At 44.2% G+C, this 15,151-nt stretch overlaps 1 protein-coding gene across 9 annotated transcripts in view; it reads left to right on the top strand.

Annotated features, from left to right (window-relative positions):
• The window catches only part of utrn (utrophin), a 104,686-nt gene that overhangs the window by 27,897 nt on the left and 61,638 nt on the right, over window positions 1-15,151 (top strand). For all 9 annotated transcript variants that reach the window (XM_057017576.1, XM_057017577.1, XM_057017574.1 and 6 more), the window contains 26 exons: window positions 440-601; window positions 747-878; window positions 1,051-1,224; window positions 1,353-1,508; window positions 1,584-1,754; window positions 2,071-2,250; window positions 2,343-2,471; window positions 2,668-2,838; window positions 2,979-3,023; window positions 3,109-3,255; window positions 4,064-4,201; window positions 4,330-4,422; window positions 4,529-4,711; window positions 5,031-5,203; window positions 6,053-6,203; window positions 6,973-7,148; window positions 7,370-7,505; window positions 7,909-8,058; window positions 8,142-8,294; window positions 8,372-8,473; window positions 8,640-8,760; window positions 9,246-9,463; window positions 9,584-9,701; window positions 9,821-10,026; window positions 10,732-10,886; window positions 11,008-11,197. In XM_057017576.1, the coding sequence (XP_056873556.1) occupies window positions 440-601; window positions 747-878; window positions 1,051-1,224; window positions 1,353-1,508; window positions 1,584-1,754; window positions 2,071-2,250; window positions 2,343-2,471; window positions 2,668-2,838; window positions 2,979-3,023; window positions 3,109-3,255; window positions 4,064-4,201; window positions 4,330-4,422; window positions 4,529-4,711; window positions 5,031-5,203; window positions 6,053-6,203; window positions 6,973-7,148; window positions 7,370-7,505; window positions 7,909-8,058; window positions 8,142-8,294; window positions 8,372-8,473; window positions 8,640-8,760; window positions 9,246-9,463; window positions 9,584-9,701; window positions 9,821-10,026; window positions 10,732-10,886; window positions 11,008-11,197 (3,930 nt within the window). The remainder of the gene's footprint in view (window positions 1-439; window positions 602-746; window positions 879-1,050; window positions 1,225-1,352; window positions 1,509-1,583; window positions 1,755-2,070; window positions 2,251-2,342; window positions 2,472-2,667; window positions 2,839-2,978; window positions 3,024-3,108; window positions 3,256-4,063; window positions 4,202-4,329; window positions 4,423-4,528; window positions 4,712-5,030; window positions 5,204-6,052; window positions 6,204-6,972; window positions 7,149-7,369; window positions 7,506-7,908; window positions 8,059-8,141; window positions 8,295-8,371; window positions 8,474-8,639; window positions 8,761-9,245; window positions 9,464-9,583; window positions 9,702-9,820; window positions 10,027-10,731; window positions 10,887-11,007; window positions 11,198-15,151) is intronic.

Here is a 15,151-nt window from a genome sequence, read left to right on the forward strand (position 1 = left end):
AAAACATCTGTTTTATTAAAAAATTTTTAGGCTTCAGAGTGATCTTTGATTGGGAGAATTTGTCTTTTTTCCTTCCCAAACATATCAACTGTTAATGTTTTATAATGAAAATATTTAATCTCTGCTGCTGATTCAAATAGATAAGATCATCATTTTATTATCGGTGTTTTAAATCATTGTATTGCATCCCAAAGATGTTAATCGGTTGTTTTGCCTTTGTGTTATTACACACAGTAGTAGTTGATAGAAAATCTCCCTTACCCTCCTGAAAGTGACATTTATTAGTCAAATGGTAACTGTAACATTCAACCTTTTCTTTTTTTCCCCATTTAAAAACAAACCTTTCGCTCATTTGCGTTAGTCTGAATGTCAAAATGCCAGAATGTTGAAAACCATGTGTCTCGTGACACATGCAAGTTGATGATGGGGTGTCCTCCAGGCGGTGAACAGGCAGATCAGTCTGGAGCAGCAGCTGCAGACACTGAAGGAGAACGAACAAGCGCTTCAAACGTTGCAGGAGTCTCTGAGCCAGCTTGACCACACGCTCACGTCCTACCTTACTGACCGCATCGACGCATTTCAGCTCCCTCAGGAGGCACAGGTGCGGCAGCATACACCATCACATCCAGTGGAGATACAAATGAAAGCGTGTTACATAAACCCTCAGAGATCTCAATGAATGCATACTGCAAAGATGATGTACACAAACTAGTTTTTCATGCTGTTTCTCTGTGCTCTTCCTGTAGACCATCGGAGCAGAAATTGCTGCCCACGAGTTGACAGTAGAAGAGATGAAGAGGAGAAATGTGGCCAACTTGCCTCCTTCCACAAGCGAAGGCAAAGCTTCTCGCGGTGGCACCATGCTGGACCACCTGCAGGTAACAGTGACCTCCACTGGTGAACACCCCGTAACTGCAAGAAGCCGAGTGCTTAAAATCAATTTAAATAAATTCAAAACACGTTTGCTGTTTTCTAGTTATTGGTTGTAGTCATGTGTGGTGAAGCTATTTTTTTGTGAAATAACTACACTCATTATTTCATGTACTGCAGAGGAAACTGAGAGAGATCTCCACAAAATACCAGTTATTCCAGAAGCCAGCTAACTTTGAGCAGCGCATGTTGGACTGTAAGAGGGTCTTGGAGGGTGCCAAGACTGAGCTCCATGTTTTAGATGTCAAGGATGTACAACCAGAAAAAATCCAGTTGCATCTCAGTGGATGTATGGTGAGATTTCTCAGTCTCTTACTTACACGTTGTTGCTGGTTGGAATGGGAAAGGTGCCTTATTGTAAATAACTCCTATAGATTAATACTATCAAGCACATCCACTTAAGAAATGTTTTTCATTTACAGAAACTTTACAAGTTACTAAGTGAGGTTAAGCTCGAGGTGGAGACGGTGATAAAGACAGGCCGACAGATTGTACAGAAACAGCAGACGGAGAACCCCAAAGCCATGGATGAACAGCTCACAGCCCTCAAACTGCTCTATAACGACCTGGGGGCTCAGGTCGGTACTGGAAACATTCAAGGCTTGCAGGTCACGTAGGATATTAAAAAGGGCCATACTTTCCTTTTCTTTAAGGTAACGGAGGGGAAGCAGGACTTGGAAAAGGCTTTGTCTCTTTCTCAAAAGTTCCAGAAGGAGACGAACATGCTGCAGGACTGGCTGATCACCAGCGAAGCTCAGCTGCAGCAGAAGAACAGCTGTGGAGATATGCCAGCGGACATCGATGCGGAAATTGCGTGGGCTAATGTGAGTTTGCTGTCCAAACCCTTTCATCCCTGAGCGCTGAAGCGTAGCAGAAAAAGCGCTTATGTTGCTGGCCAGCAGGGGGAGCAGTGGCACAGTCTGACTGAAGATCCAATTGAATGTACTCGGATCCCATCTCTGTTTGGAGACTTTAATAGAGAATGACATTTTGGTTAAGGTCAGCTGTATTCAGCCTTAATTAAATGCGCATTAATAAGTTATAGTGCTGATCTGTACAGCCGTAACCATTGAGGACACCTCATGACTCTGTTTAATATATTTTATGATACATTGTGTGTATCTGTCCATGTTCCTTTAGGGCCTCCTAAAGGAGACAGAGCGACGCAAGGTAGAGCTTTCCAACCTGATGGAGACCAGTGCTGGTCTGCAAACTCTAGTGGAGGGGAGCGGGGCTCAGTTGGAAGATAAGCTGTGTGTCCTTAATGAAGCATGGGGACAGGTCCGCACCTTGACTGAGGATTGGCTTAGTGCTGTGTTGGTGAGTGTAGTTCAGTCAAAGGTACAGTTGTTCATGTTCTGCTTGTACCGTCTTATGAGGACGCTCAGCGAATGTCTTGCTGTTGTGTACAGAGCCACCAGAACGAAGTAGAGATATTTGACGAGAACTTGGCCCACATCAGCACCTGGCTCTATCAGACCCAGATCCACCTAGATGAAGCGGAGCGCCTTCCTCCGGCAGAGAGGGAAAAAGTAGTAAAGGTAAGAATTGAAGGCTTCTTCTACAATGTGAAGTGAAACAAATGTGGCCTGTTGTCATCCAGAAGAGACAAGTTTGACTGGAAAGTTTGAAATAAATAGTGTATAAATAGTGTATGGCTCTCCTCTGACAGAGAACATCTGATGACAGACAAACTAAAACAAAAGACAAAATAGAAACTCTTTTGTGTGTTTCCAGCGCATGCTAGAGGAGTTGAGGGACATCAGTCTTCGTGTGGACAATGTCAAGGACCAGGCCATCATCCTGATGACCAGCAGGGGGCCTGCTTGCCGGGACGTGGTGGAGCCCAAACTCTCTGAGCTCAACTGCAACTTTGACAAAGTCTCCCAACATATCAGGACCGCACAGGTGCAGAGATGTCGACTTGTCCCAACTCTAAAATTGCTTCAACGTCATTTACAAATGCATTTATCTGTTCCAAAAACAACAACAACTCCTTGGAGATGAAGAATGTCTGTAATTAGTGTTTCTTGTCTTTTTCCCTGCAGATGATGACTAGTCTGGTGTCAGGTGGCCTTAGTTTGAACCAGCAGGTACTTTGAGGCAAACATAACCAACAAAATTTCACAACATATCTTAAAGAATAAAGCGTCTTGAACATGTTTCCTGATTCATCAGCTCATTCAAAACCAGGAGGTCCAAGCGGAGAGCCGTCCCGATGAGACTCTGGTCCTCACGGAGGTGAAGAACCTTCAGGCAGAGCTGCAGGACACACTGACGGCCCTGCAGCAACAAGAACCCTCAGACCTCCTGGATGAGGAGAAGGTAAACATAATGCTAACTGTAAAATTCACTTGAATAAAAAGTTGCCCAAACTTTCCGATTATGGTGATGCTGGTATCATCAGGTACAACGAGGAGATGAATGAATGACGTTTTTTGCATCTCTTTCTATCTTGTCAGCTGAACTCAACATGCAACAAACAAAATCCTTATATTTGTCTTTTTTTTTAGAAGGTTTTAGAACACGTACAGCTTCTCTTTACAAAAAAAGAGTCATTCATTATGAGAACTGTGGTGTACTTGGGCCTCAGTGATGAGGAATGCTGATTAAGGGGGAGGAGAGGAACAAAGGTTCCCTCAACTCACATGCAGTGTTCACAAGTGGGGTTTTTTTGTTTTGTTTTTTAAATTATGCTTTCTTTCTGTAATGGGCCTCAGCTGTATAAAATATAAATGGAAATAAGAACAATAAACCTGAGGCAGAGACGTACGCACGGCACCGTAGAGAAGGTGATAAGAATGATGGGTAGACTGATAAAGATTGAAAGGCACAGACACTGTTGTTTATACAAACTGAGTGCGTTATTAATTCTGTTGTTGGGTCTTATCCAGGCTGACTGGCTCTTGCAGTTTTTCAAAGTGAAAACAGCACACTTTAAAAAATTCTTATCATTGTGCTGTGCAAAAAATATTTAACACCTGATAATGGTAACATTGATTTAGCACTTCAAGGCCTAACATCTGAGGAATTAATTAGATTTTAGGATGTTAAACTCTGGAGGGCAAAAAAAAAGCTTTCCAAGGTCAGTGTGCCAACTAGGACATGCGTGCATTCTTTTCCTCTGCAACAGATGGATGAGGAGAAAGCTGGAGTGGAAGATCTCTTGAGGAGGGGAGAAGAACTGATGCAACAAACCTCAGATGAAAGCCAAAGGGAGGAGTTCAGGCTGCTGCTGGTACGGCTGCAGAGCCAATATTCTGCTCACAGGGTGAGATGCTTTAAAGACAGTTTGTTCTTTAGAGGGTCTTGTTTAGGAATGCTCTTTTTATTTTATTTTTTCCTGTTTTGATCTCAAAAAGGCCAACCTGCTTTGTGTTTCTGCTTGTTTGGCTTTAGGAGTTGAGGATGCTCCGAATCAGGCAACTTGATGTGCCCATGGAATCAACTTCCCAGACATTAACAGATCCAACAGGAGAATTCCTGGTAGAGGTGAGGAATGCAGATTCACTAGCTTTTGCTCCATAAGCAGCATGTGGTGTTTGTCTGCAGTGTTGTGGTTTTGTTTTTTTACATTATTTCATGCTTTGTGATACAGGAGATGCCTTCAGTAGAGCGCAAAGGCAGTTCACCAGCAATAATTAGGAGGAGTCCCTCCGACTACCTGGTAGACATCAACAAAGTGCTTCTCACCATGGCCGACAATGAGTTGCTTCTGAACTCCTCTGAGCTCAGTGGGGGCCTCTATGAAGACTTCTCTAGCCAGGAGGACACGCTGAAGGTTGTTTTGATCACTATACACATGGTTAGAGGCAGCGATTAGGTGTTCTCAATTTATTTAGTATAAATCGGCTCACGGATTTAAATCCTTGAAAGGAAAAGTTCTGCACACTTGATTGCTGCAGATCCAGAGGAACTTATGTGGGGCAGAGCACTGGATTTGCACCCTGGGGAGGGGAGTTATTTTCTACCTCAGTATATTGTTCTTCCATAGTGGATGGTTTGGTTGAATACTGAGCAGCTTAGAAAGGACTAAGCTAGTTAATTTAACTCTATTCAGCCTAACCACTTAGCTTTATCTTGCATTTGTCTTGTTGCAGAATATCAAAGATAATCTGGAAAGTCTGGGTGAGCAGGTCGCAGGACTCCATGAGCAGCAGCCTGATGCCATCAGGGATTCTTCACCTGCTGAGGTTGCACAGATCGCAGATGCTCTCACCCAGCTTAATGCAGAGTGGGACCGTCTTAACCGCATGTACAACCACCGCAAAGGGTATGCAGGAAATGACTATAGACACCGTCTGTAGACGCTGCGCCAACAGAGAAACACATTAATATAGTCAAGTACACACGCTGACCTTGGTTTATATCGCGACAGGTCCTTCGGCATCAACAGTGCGTCTGTATGTTAACAGAGTCACACACTCTCACACACACGTGACCTTGACTACAATATTCCTTGGGCATAAACAGCCCATGTTTGCTGAGCACAGTATGTGCACTTGCTGGAATGAATTAGCTAGCTAATGTTGCAGATAGCACATAAACTCAGAAGCACTCCGTCGGCAATAATGGCCACCTCCAGCCATAATTTAAAATCAACAAAATGGGGTATATATAGTAAAACTGTTCATCCAAAACTAATTTCTGCACCAATTCAATCTGATTAAATTTGTTTTGCTCCGGATAATGCTGATACGGCCCTCATGCAGACCATCAGTGTGATAAAGATCTTTTTTTCATTACACACTAAAAATAATCAGCGATTCCGTCTGATTTATTCTGTTGTGTCTATGAGCTCCACGTTGTTTGCAGACATTATTGATGGCTATAGCATTCTCTCCTCTTTAATAGAGGTCAGACAAACCATTTTTCCTTATCGCAAGCCATGGAATTTCTTAATTGATCATCCATTGTAGCACAGGAGAACAGGATTCTTTCAGAATATTTTTTTTCTGCATTGTTGTAACAACCTTTGTATAAGAAATTAAGAGAACATTTGTAGTCATCAAAGGTTAAGAGTGCCTCTCATGATGAGATATGTTTATTTATAATGTAACAGTGGAATAAGTCCAGTTTAATTCATACTGGCCAGTGACGGAAGCTGATTTGTGTCCTGCAGGAGCTTTGATCGTGCTGTAGAGGAGTGGAGGCAGTTCCACTGCGACATGAATGACCTTAGCCAGTGGCTGACCGATACGGAGAGACTAATGTCTGAGAGCATCGGGCCTGACGGACAGCTGGACCTGGACTCTGCTAAACAACACCAAGAGGTCAGTGGCAGGTGCCAGAGCTCGTGCTGTCACCTTCACCTGTCTGACAGCCGCTGTGAATCGACTGTTGGCAACGCCATCAACACTGATTATTTAAATCGAGACTTGTGTGTAAGTCTTTGTATTTATGAGCTCAAGACAAGAATAATGCCGACTTACTATACAAGGGTAACATGATTAAAATATGTAAGGCTAGATTGTTAGGATTCCGAATGGAAAAACACCCTTTTTTGTCCTAGAAAGTAACACACTGCATTTATTCTGTGTGTGAAGAATTGAGAGGAATGAGCTGTAGAGGGAGATGTTTCATCTGATTAGCAAAGCAGTCCATTTCTTATGGGAATTAAACTCTCCCACCCGGCTGCATGACCACTGATGGCACAATCACCAGCACCTTTTATCAGCATGATTTGCAGCATACAAGCTGCGCTTAATCTGCAAAGTGATTTTTTTCTTTTAGTTTTGCATGTTTTCACAGAGCCAGAGATGAGAAATCGAACAGATAGGAGTTAAACTATCAATTAGCTGACCTACCCGTCAGCACAGTTACACACTCTGCAATCACTCACCCAACTCCACAGATCTGCTTCGGCTTGCCAGAGCTCTTTCAGAGGAACTGGCAGCTCAGATCTTGAATAAAGACGCCTGCTTGAAGAGATAGATTTGAGCAGATTTGAATAATTTATACCGATTTTCATTTGTGCCAAATTCACCCAAGTATGGAAATCGTTTATTTCCATTTCAATGTGCCATCTTTGTTCGGTTGCAGGAGCTGGAGGAGGGCCTTGCCAGCCACCAGCCCATAATGGCCATGCTGACCCGTACTGGGGAGCAGATAATAGGGCAGCTGTCTTCACCTGATGGATCCCTGCTTGAAGAGAAGTTAGACGTCCTTGTTCAGCGTTGGAGAGGCGTCAGCCGTGAGGCCCTTGAAAGGCAACGCATGTAATGTATTCTCAAAAACATTCTGACAGGGACTGAATGTCGATATTGACACCTACAGCTATTCACACACATTGCTATTTTATCATTCTGTAACAGGTTTATATTATCAGTATGGGCGGTCAGTCCGTAACAGTAATTTAAATGCAAATTCAGGATTAAGAGGGCAACCTGTGGGAAAAGATCCTAATCTTAACACATCTTGTATGTCCGTGTTCGTATAGGCTGGCTGGAGGAGACACAGCTTTGTCAGACCTTGTGAGGAGAAGCAAGGAACTCTCCACATGGCTGGAGAAGGCAGAAAATGCTGCTCGCTCCTTACCTGTCGCTGCTGCTGACAAGAATCTGAAAGAGCTCAAGGTACGAAGAGGTTCAAAACAAAGCAAACATGGGAGCACAGAGAGTTCCACTTCTGATCCAGAGCTCAGTAGATTCAGTTAGTTATACGATCAGCTCTAACTGTGCTGCCTTTGCCTTTATTCTTTGTTTACCTTACTGACAGCGAAAGTTGTTCTGGGTAGCTCAGTTACAGGAAAACTTAAAAAAAAAAAAAAAGCAGCCAGGCATGGGAAATACGCAACCCTCGCAGTTTCAGCTTTGATCAGTATTTTTTATATTTTTTTGGATTTCTCAACATCTTTTATATAATAGCATCACCGAGAACTTTATTTTGAGAGAAAATGTGACTGGGCACAAAGTTGCCGAGGCTTGTCGAGGTGTGAAGCATCAGTTAAGTATTGGCCGGTTGTTATTGTCTTTTTAGGCAGTTGCAGAGGAAATGGATGCACAGAATGAACGACTTGGATGGTTAAACAAGCACGCTCCTCAGATCCTCACCGGTCCTACCGTGAGCCCTCACAGTAAAGACCAAATTGTTGGAAAACTGAGAGCCATTAACCTTAAATGGAGCAAGGTACCAACGCACTCTTCCTATTTAGCGTCTCCCTCGTCCTCTGCCTTCCTCTTGACAGTAACACTTGTTCTTTACTCTACAAGGTGACCCATGAGTTGTTGGACAAAATCAGAGAGGTGGAGGCCAACCTGCAGAGTCACACCCAGTTTGAGGACAAAATGAACAGACTCACTGACTGGGTCATTGTCACACATCAGACAATCATCACCAGAGGTCTGAGCTCCGGCCAAGCGCAGGTAAGGTGACACTTGTTGGGAAAGTAGCCAGACTTTATCAAACACAAAGATGATAACCAGGCCACCACCATTCGTAGGCCCTGGAGGTCTCCATGAGAGACAGGAAGAAGGACCTGGAGGACCTGTTGGCTCATTCAATAGAGCTGCAGAGACGACAGCAGTTGTTGCCTCAAGAGAAGGTTTGGCTTTCCTGCTTATGTTTTAATAAACACAATGACCTGGCATATGTTGCACAGCACAAGTGCCACTAAACCTTATTTCCTAGGTTTGTTTATTTTGTTAGATTTATTTAATGAGAAAGCACTTAGTTAATGATTTGTAATTTCATCCATTCCATGTTTACAGAGTCAGGTAGAGCAGCTGGCGGCAGATTGGAAGGCTCTGGATGGTCGCCTGAGGGAATCTCTGCAGCCACCCATGTCTCCATGGACACAGCACACACAATCTGTCCAACATCAGCAACTCGGTGACTATGTTTAGAATCCTCCAAACGAATATGTGCATTTTCTTGAGCAGCTTTTATCATTTCCACCCTAAAGAGAAATAACTGATTCTGTTGACCTTGACCAAAACCAGGTAAAGGTCTGGAGGTTATTTGTGTTTGGGTGTTTACTGCAATGGGGATGACTGACACCTCATTCTGCAGATGCCTTGTTCAGGCAATGGCAACCCACCACTGGAATGACAATTTATAAATAATAACACAAATATTATCCTGGAGCATGACAAAGTGAATTGAAAATTGAATTGAATTGAAAATTTCTTCTGTAACACCACAAAACAAGCCCGGGAGCCTGATTTTTCATACTCTGCTGTGATGCCACCACCCTCGGAGCTCTAATCCACACCTCCGCTGTCAGCTTCGCATCTCAAATGTGTTTTGCATTATTCCCTCTCGGTCTATCCATCAAAATTTCCAAAGGCCAATCCCTTCTTTTCCTCCCACTGTAGTGTCTGCGGTCCCCTCCGCCGTACAGACGGTCACTCTGGTAAGCGAGGAGCCCCACCAACAAAGGCCGCATACGCCAGACACCGTGGCGCCCACTGACCTCAACAAGACGGCCACGGAACTGTCGGACTGGCTTGGTCTTATCACACAGATGCTCAAATCTAATATTGTCACTGTGGGGGACATAGAGGAGATCAGGACCACCATGGGACGTCTCCAGGTCAGCATCCTGGATGTTGTGAATGCATCTTTATTGCGATTGTAGATTTGTTGCGTTATGTAACCTGCAGGCTAAGATCTTATCCCACTGTGTCTGTGCGCTTGTCCTCTGTGCTGGCAGGTGACAAAGAATGACCTGGAGCAGCGTCACCACCAGCTAGAGGATATTTTCACCCTGGCGCAGAACATCAAAAACAAAACCTCTAATCTCGACGTCCGCACGTCCATTACTGAGAAATGTGTGTGCATCTTTTGTAATATTTTCAGTCAAACATGGCAGGTTTAAATCGGATTTTTTTGTTTGTTGGAATTTGCATCCACACTCGCTGCCGTCTCATCGTTACCCATCTGTCCGTAGTGGAAAGGGTACGCAGCCAGTGGGACGGCACGCAGCACGGCGTTGAGGCACGGCTCCAGCAGCTGGACAACATGATTGGTCACAGCAGCCATTGGGAGGAGCAGAGGAAGGAGGTGAAAGCGCTTATTGGGCACCATGAAGGACGTTTCCACAACCTCCTTCAGCAGTCCAGAGATCCCCTGACAAAACAACTTGCTGACAACAAGGTTAGAGAAATCATTCTCCACGTCCTCTGGGTTTCTAACCTGTCCTTCCTGAGACTCGGGCGCGTTGTCGTCATGTAGGCCTGAGCTCTAGGCGAAGGAATTTGTCTTCTCACATTCTTAATCGAGTGAAATCCTACGAGAGGTCCTAACAGAGACGGCTGCTGCCAGAAAGTTGAACAGAGTTCCTTGGATACAGCCAGGAATGATGTGAATAAGTGCCGTCTCCGCCTGATCATGATTAAACCTTAATAACCACCTTGGGTTCAAATAATCCATCAGAGATGACGACATGGCAAAAAAACAGAACAGCTTTCTTCAAAAAAGAAGCCAAACGCTAGAGGGCAAATGAGATTAAGAGAAGCCGACATAATGAATGCACAGTCTGTTTCTGGCCCATGTCGCCTTCATTACGTCTGTTTTATAATAGTCAATATGCTTGTTAGAATTTAAATTCTGTAATGACTTGGCTCAATGAAAGTGGATTTAATTAAGTAAGATGACTTTGTCAAATGGCGGAGGATTCAATAATCTATTTATTTGTTGTAGGTGATTCACATTTAAAAACATGAACAGAACATTATTTGATTATATACTGGTAAATATGAAATATACCAAATTACATAGCACCCTAAAAAGTGTTGTCACCTTCATAGCAGACAAGTGCACAATTCGTTGTACATCTTTTGTTTCTTATCCTGTCTTCAGGCCCTCTTGCAAGACCTGGGTCGAGGCCAAGCAGCAGTGGCAGGGTTCAATGAGTTGTCTGCTCATCTTCTGCATGAGTATTCTGCCGATGACACCAGGAGGATCAAAGAGGTCACAGATAAGCACAACGCTGTCTGGAGCAGCATCAACAACAGGTGAACACAATCTACCCAGCACACCTGGTTGTCTCCGCCCTGCCAGTGTTTGTCTCTGCATGGTGAATCGTGAGTTTTCCATGTATAGTTGTATATAAATCTGTCTTGTATCCACCGACAGGGCGACTGACCGCCACGCCCACCTGGACAGTGAGCTAAAGGGGCTGCAGATGTCTCTCAGGGAGCTGGAGACTTTCCTTAAGTGGCTCCAGGAGGCCGAGACAACGGTTAACGTTCTGGCTGACGCCTCCCAGAGGGAAGACTTGTCGCAGGACACCGCCCATGTGAAGGAACTGAGGCGACAGCTGGAGGTAGGAGCCGTACAGAGAAGCACATGTGCATGCCCTTCGCTGATAGGCGTGTGGCGGGCGCGTGGGGTTGCGTTCATGCATAGTCTGCAGGCCGGAATTCTGTGAATGTTCTGGCACTCAGAGGTTGTGCCATTGCTTGTCTGCGCTAAGTGTAGCTCATTGATCCTCTTGACCCGTCCTGCTTAGCAATTCATTGCGCGCTGTTTGTGCATCAGGGCGCGTTTGTGCCTCCACCAACCGCCTTGTCATTACCCAGATCCCACCTCAGAAATATATTGACGCACATCCGCTTATTTTTTATGTTATGTTTTAATCTCAGAACCATTGAAGCTCACCCTTTCAACAAATAGAGCCGGCACTGTACTCTGTTTTTGTGTTTGCCTCCTTTTGAACTGGAGGCTTTCTGTGAAAGAAAATGTTGACTGCCTGTCCTCAACTCTGTTCGATTGAGCCGAGATGTTCCAATAGTCATTTTATTAGACACAGTGATCTGTAGCTCTTCTTTTTTGTCAACTATCTTTATCCACCATGGGGAAATTTCTCTAATTCATTATTGTTTCAAAGATCTTTTGTGTTGTACTTATCTGTAAGCTGACCTTTGCCAACACTTAGAAATACCTGTGCAAAATGTCTTTTGATGACAACTTTGGCTCATTCAACTTTTATGAATGGCATTTGTGTCTACGTTGAAACAGTTGGAGAGAAAACATGTGGTTATCCGGAGTTATTTTCTTGACTTCTATGATTCTATTACTATTAAATACCTCCTGCTAGCCTGCCGCTGTTCGGTGTCACATAGTAACTCGGATCGGGTTCTTATCTTGACTGTGGCTTTCATATTAAGGCCAGCGCTGCTGTGATTGTGCCAGACAAACGCGAGCAAGCTTTGTTCTTCTGGTTTTTTGCAGAGGTCTGTGTGGAATATTTGATTTCACCTGTATGTGTGTCAGTTAGATGTAAAGGAACAGCCTTTTACCTGTACTGTAACTAAAATGATCCCACCTTTGTCTGTTAGTGAAAGAGCAGATGGCCCAATTCACTCGATTGTCCTGCGTGAATAGTCCCAGTGTCTCTACTTATCAATACAAACCAGGGTAGAGTGAGCACCGCACTTCACCATGAACCCACAACACGTGTTGATTGTGTTCAAATTTGTGCGTGAGTCACAGTTGTGTAGGAGCAGACTGACGAGTGTGCCGCTTCAGGGCAATATGAAGGTTTTCATTCTCATTTCAAATAAGGCCTTTCAGGGGTGATTGGTAGGAAGGTTGTGTTTTTCAGCAGTGCTTCAAATAAAAGTCAAGAGAGTCATACACGTAATGATAGGTAGGAACCCTCCACCTGTGTGTTCTGCTGTGTGGTCCACATCTCTGCTGAGCCACCAATTCATCACACTCGTGAGTGTGCACCCTGCTTTTATGACTGGCTGCATATCAAACACGGTTTAAGTATCGGCTCAAGGTTTTCTTTTTTAAATCTTCTGGGTTTTTGGTTTTTTTTGGTGCTCTACTTATCTCTTTTATTTCTGCCATTGAATTTCCAATAAGGTCTCAGTCACCAAGCATCAGGATGGGTGGATGGTGGATGGAGGGATGGATGGAGGGATGGGTAATTTCAGCCTATTAAGATACCTCTTATAATATTTCGATTGAAATGATTTTTTTTCATCACTGGGGTCGTTTTGTGTGACTGCGCATAATAAAGATGTCAAGAGATTTCAAACAAAAACCTATATTACCTCTATCATTGTTTTGCAAATCCATCGTTTCTATGGCAACTTTTTTCGCAACGATCAGACGAGAGAACATCAGTCAAACTGAGCGACAGGTCAGTTGTGCATTACAGTGGCGTAACCAGCAATTAACTGCAATCGTTCAAGACTGCAGACATTTGAAATCAAGATGCTTGATGCTTGTTTTCCAGCAGAGGTGTTTTATCTTTCCCACCGTTTCTTTGATGAAATAGTTGTGTTCACAAAGCACTTTTATCAGTTGTTGTACTCTGTATTTATCCAGACACCTTTTGTCATTTAGTACATTTAGTCAGCTGTCAGCAGCTAATAATACCAAATAGGAAATGAGTAATAACTCCCTTGCCGTTGCTCGATTCTATATCTCGTTTGGACCATTCATGTTCACCCCTGTAGTCACTCCCATTCTCTCTCTCGCTGTCTCGTTCTCTCTGTGTTTCTTTCCAATTAATCTATCAGCCCTCAAGATAGTCATGGGTTTATTATTCCTATTTTGCTGCTCCTTATCCTTCTTTCCTTCTCCACTCCCTCTCTCTGTCTCTCTTTCTCTCTTCCTGGTCCTGAAGGAGTACGGTATCTATCCCTCCCACCTTCTCTCTCTCTGTCTCTCTCTCTCTCTTTTTCCTTCCTTCTGAATAGCAGCAGTAAAAAGTGAACAGTGTTTGGCGATCTTCTCTTGTCATCCAGCGCAACTCGTGCGTTGCTCTCTCCTCTCTCCTAATCTCCTCTCCCCATTCACCGGCACTCTTCTTTCTTCCCCTCTCTGGACCTGTGTCCTTTATTTCCCGCCCTCCCGTGTCTTTTTTCATTTCTCTTTCGTTAACGTCCTTTGACTCCGCAGGGTTTCCGTCACAAGTGATTTACTCTGTACTCTTCTGGGTCTCCAGTCGGTGCACGGTTGCACGTGTGAATGTCCGCGTGGAGGAGAAAGTGAGTGTCTCGTCTCATCCCCTGTATCAGTTGTGTGTGTTTGTGTGTGTCCCTGCATGCTGAGGGCTGTGTGGCACTTACTGAGGCTGCATTCAGTGTAGCGTGTTTATATATGTGACGAAACATGGGGGCATGCTGAGCTGAGTACGCCTGTGAGTGGAGCGCCTCTCTCTCTCTCTCCTTTTCTCTCTCTTTCTGTGTGTTTCCCCCCCCCTCTCTCTCTCTCTGTGCATGTGTGTATGTGCGTATCACGTCAGCTGTGCTGGGGTGTTAGGAAGCGGGAGAGAGAGGGAGTACAATATGAGTGGGGTAGGGCAGTGCTAGCATGCGGACGAAGAGCAGGCTGCTACAGACTTGTAGCAGTCTTAAGATGATGGCCATGGTCCGAACCTCCCTCCAGAAAGTGGTGGTCTTCCTACACAGGCTCCAGAGGATGGCCATCTCCTCGCCACGCTACCAGAAACTCTGCAAGGTATGTGTCTGGAAGAGAGCGGGCTGGAAGAGAGAGTTTCTCTTGTTTAATTTTGGTTTAACAAACTGGAAGGAAAATGTGCGTTAAAACTCCAAACATGACCTTTTGGTCTTATTTTTAAAAGATATTTTGATTGTTTAAAGTCAGAGTTGTTTGATTAACATTTATAAATCTATACCTTGTAAGCGCTGATTGTGTTGTTGTTGTTGTTGCTTTGTTGCGTAGCTCCTCTGTAGTGATGCAGGTGTAAATACACCGACAGCCAGAGAAGAATATTCACTTTCTGTTGTTATTTGTAATGAATGCAATTGAAATGTGTTTCATCCAGAGCTTAAAGCTTTGAAATTCAGCACTACGTCTTAAAACTCATTTCACATCATAACTGTTATCACAAACTAAGTGTGCACCGTACACCTGCGCTGAAGGGTGTCATTAGGTAGCGCCGTTGATAACGACTGGCGGCTGATTTTAACCATAGTCTCTTAAATTGAACTGAATTGACCCGCTCTCGGTCGGGGGGCAAAGGGATCCAGCTGCTGGGATCTGACAGTCGCAATGACTGGTGCACCCAAAGGGCTCCCGATTGCTCGCCAGCTTCAATCATGCCTCGGTGGTTCAACTTAATCCATCCTTAATCCATAAATCCATCACCCCGCGCTCCGCCCTTTTTTCTGCTCTGTGGCTTTTGTCGTTTGTCAGGGTTTTTGCTGCGAACAACTGTAATCGCAGATCTGTTTTCAGCAATTTGCACTGTTTGTTGCCATTGTGAAAAGTAGAATCCAACAACCACGAATGCAAGCTG

Source organism: Takifugu flavidus, chromosome 19 (genome assembly GCF_003711565.1).
Source record: "Takifugu flavidus isolate HTHZ2018 chromosome 19, ASM371156v2, whole genome shotgun sequence".
NCBI lineage: Eukaryota > Metazoa > Chordata > Actinopteri > Tetraodontiformes > Tetraodontidae > Takifugu > Takifugu flavidus.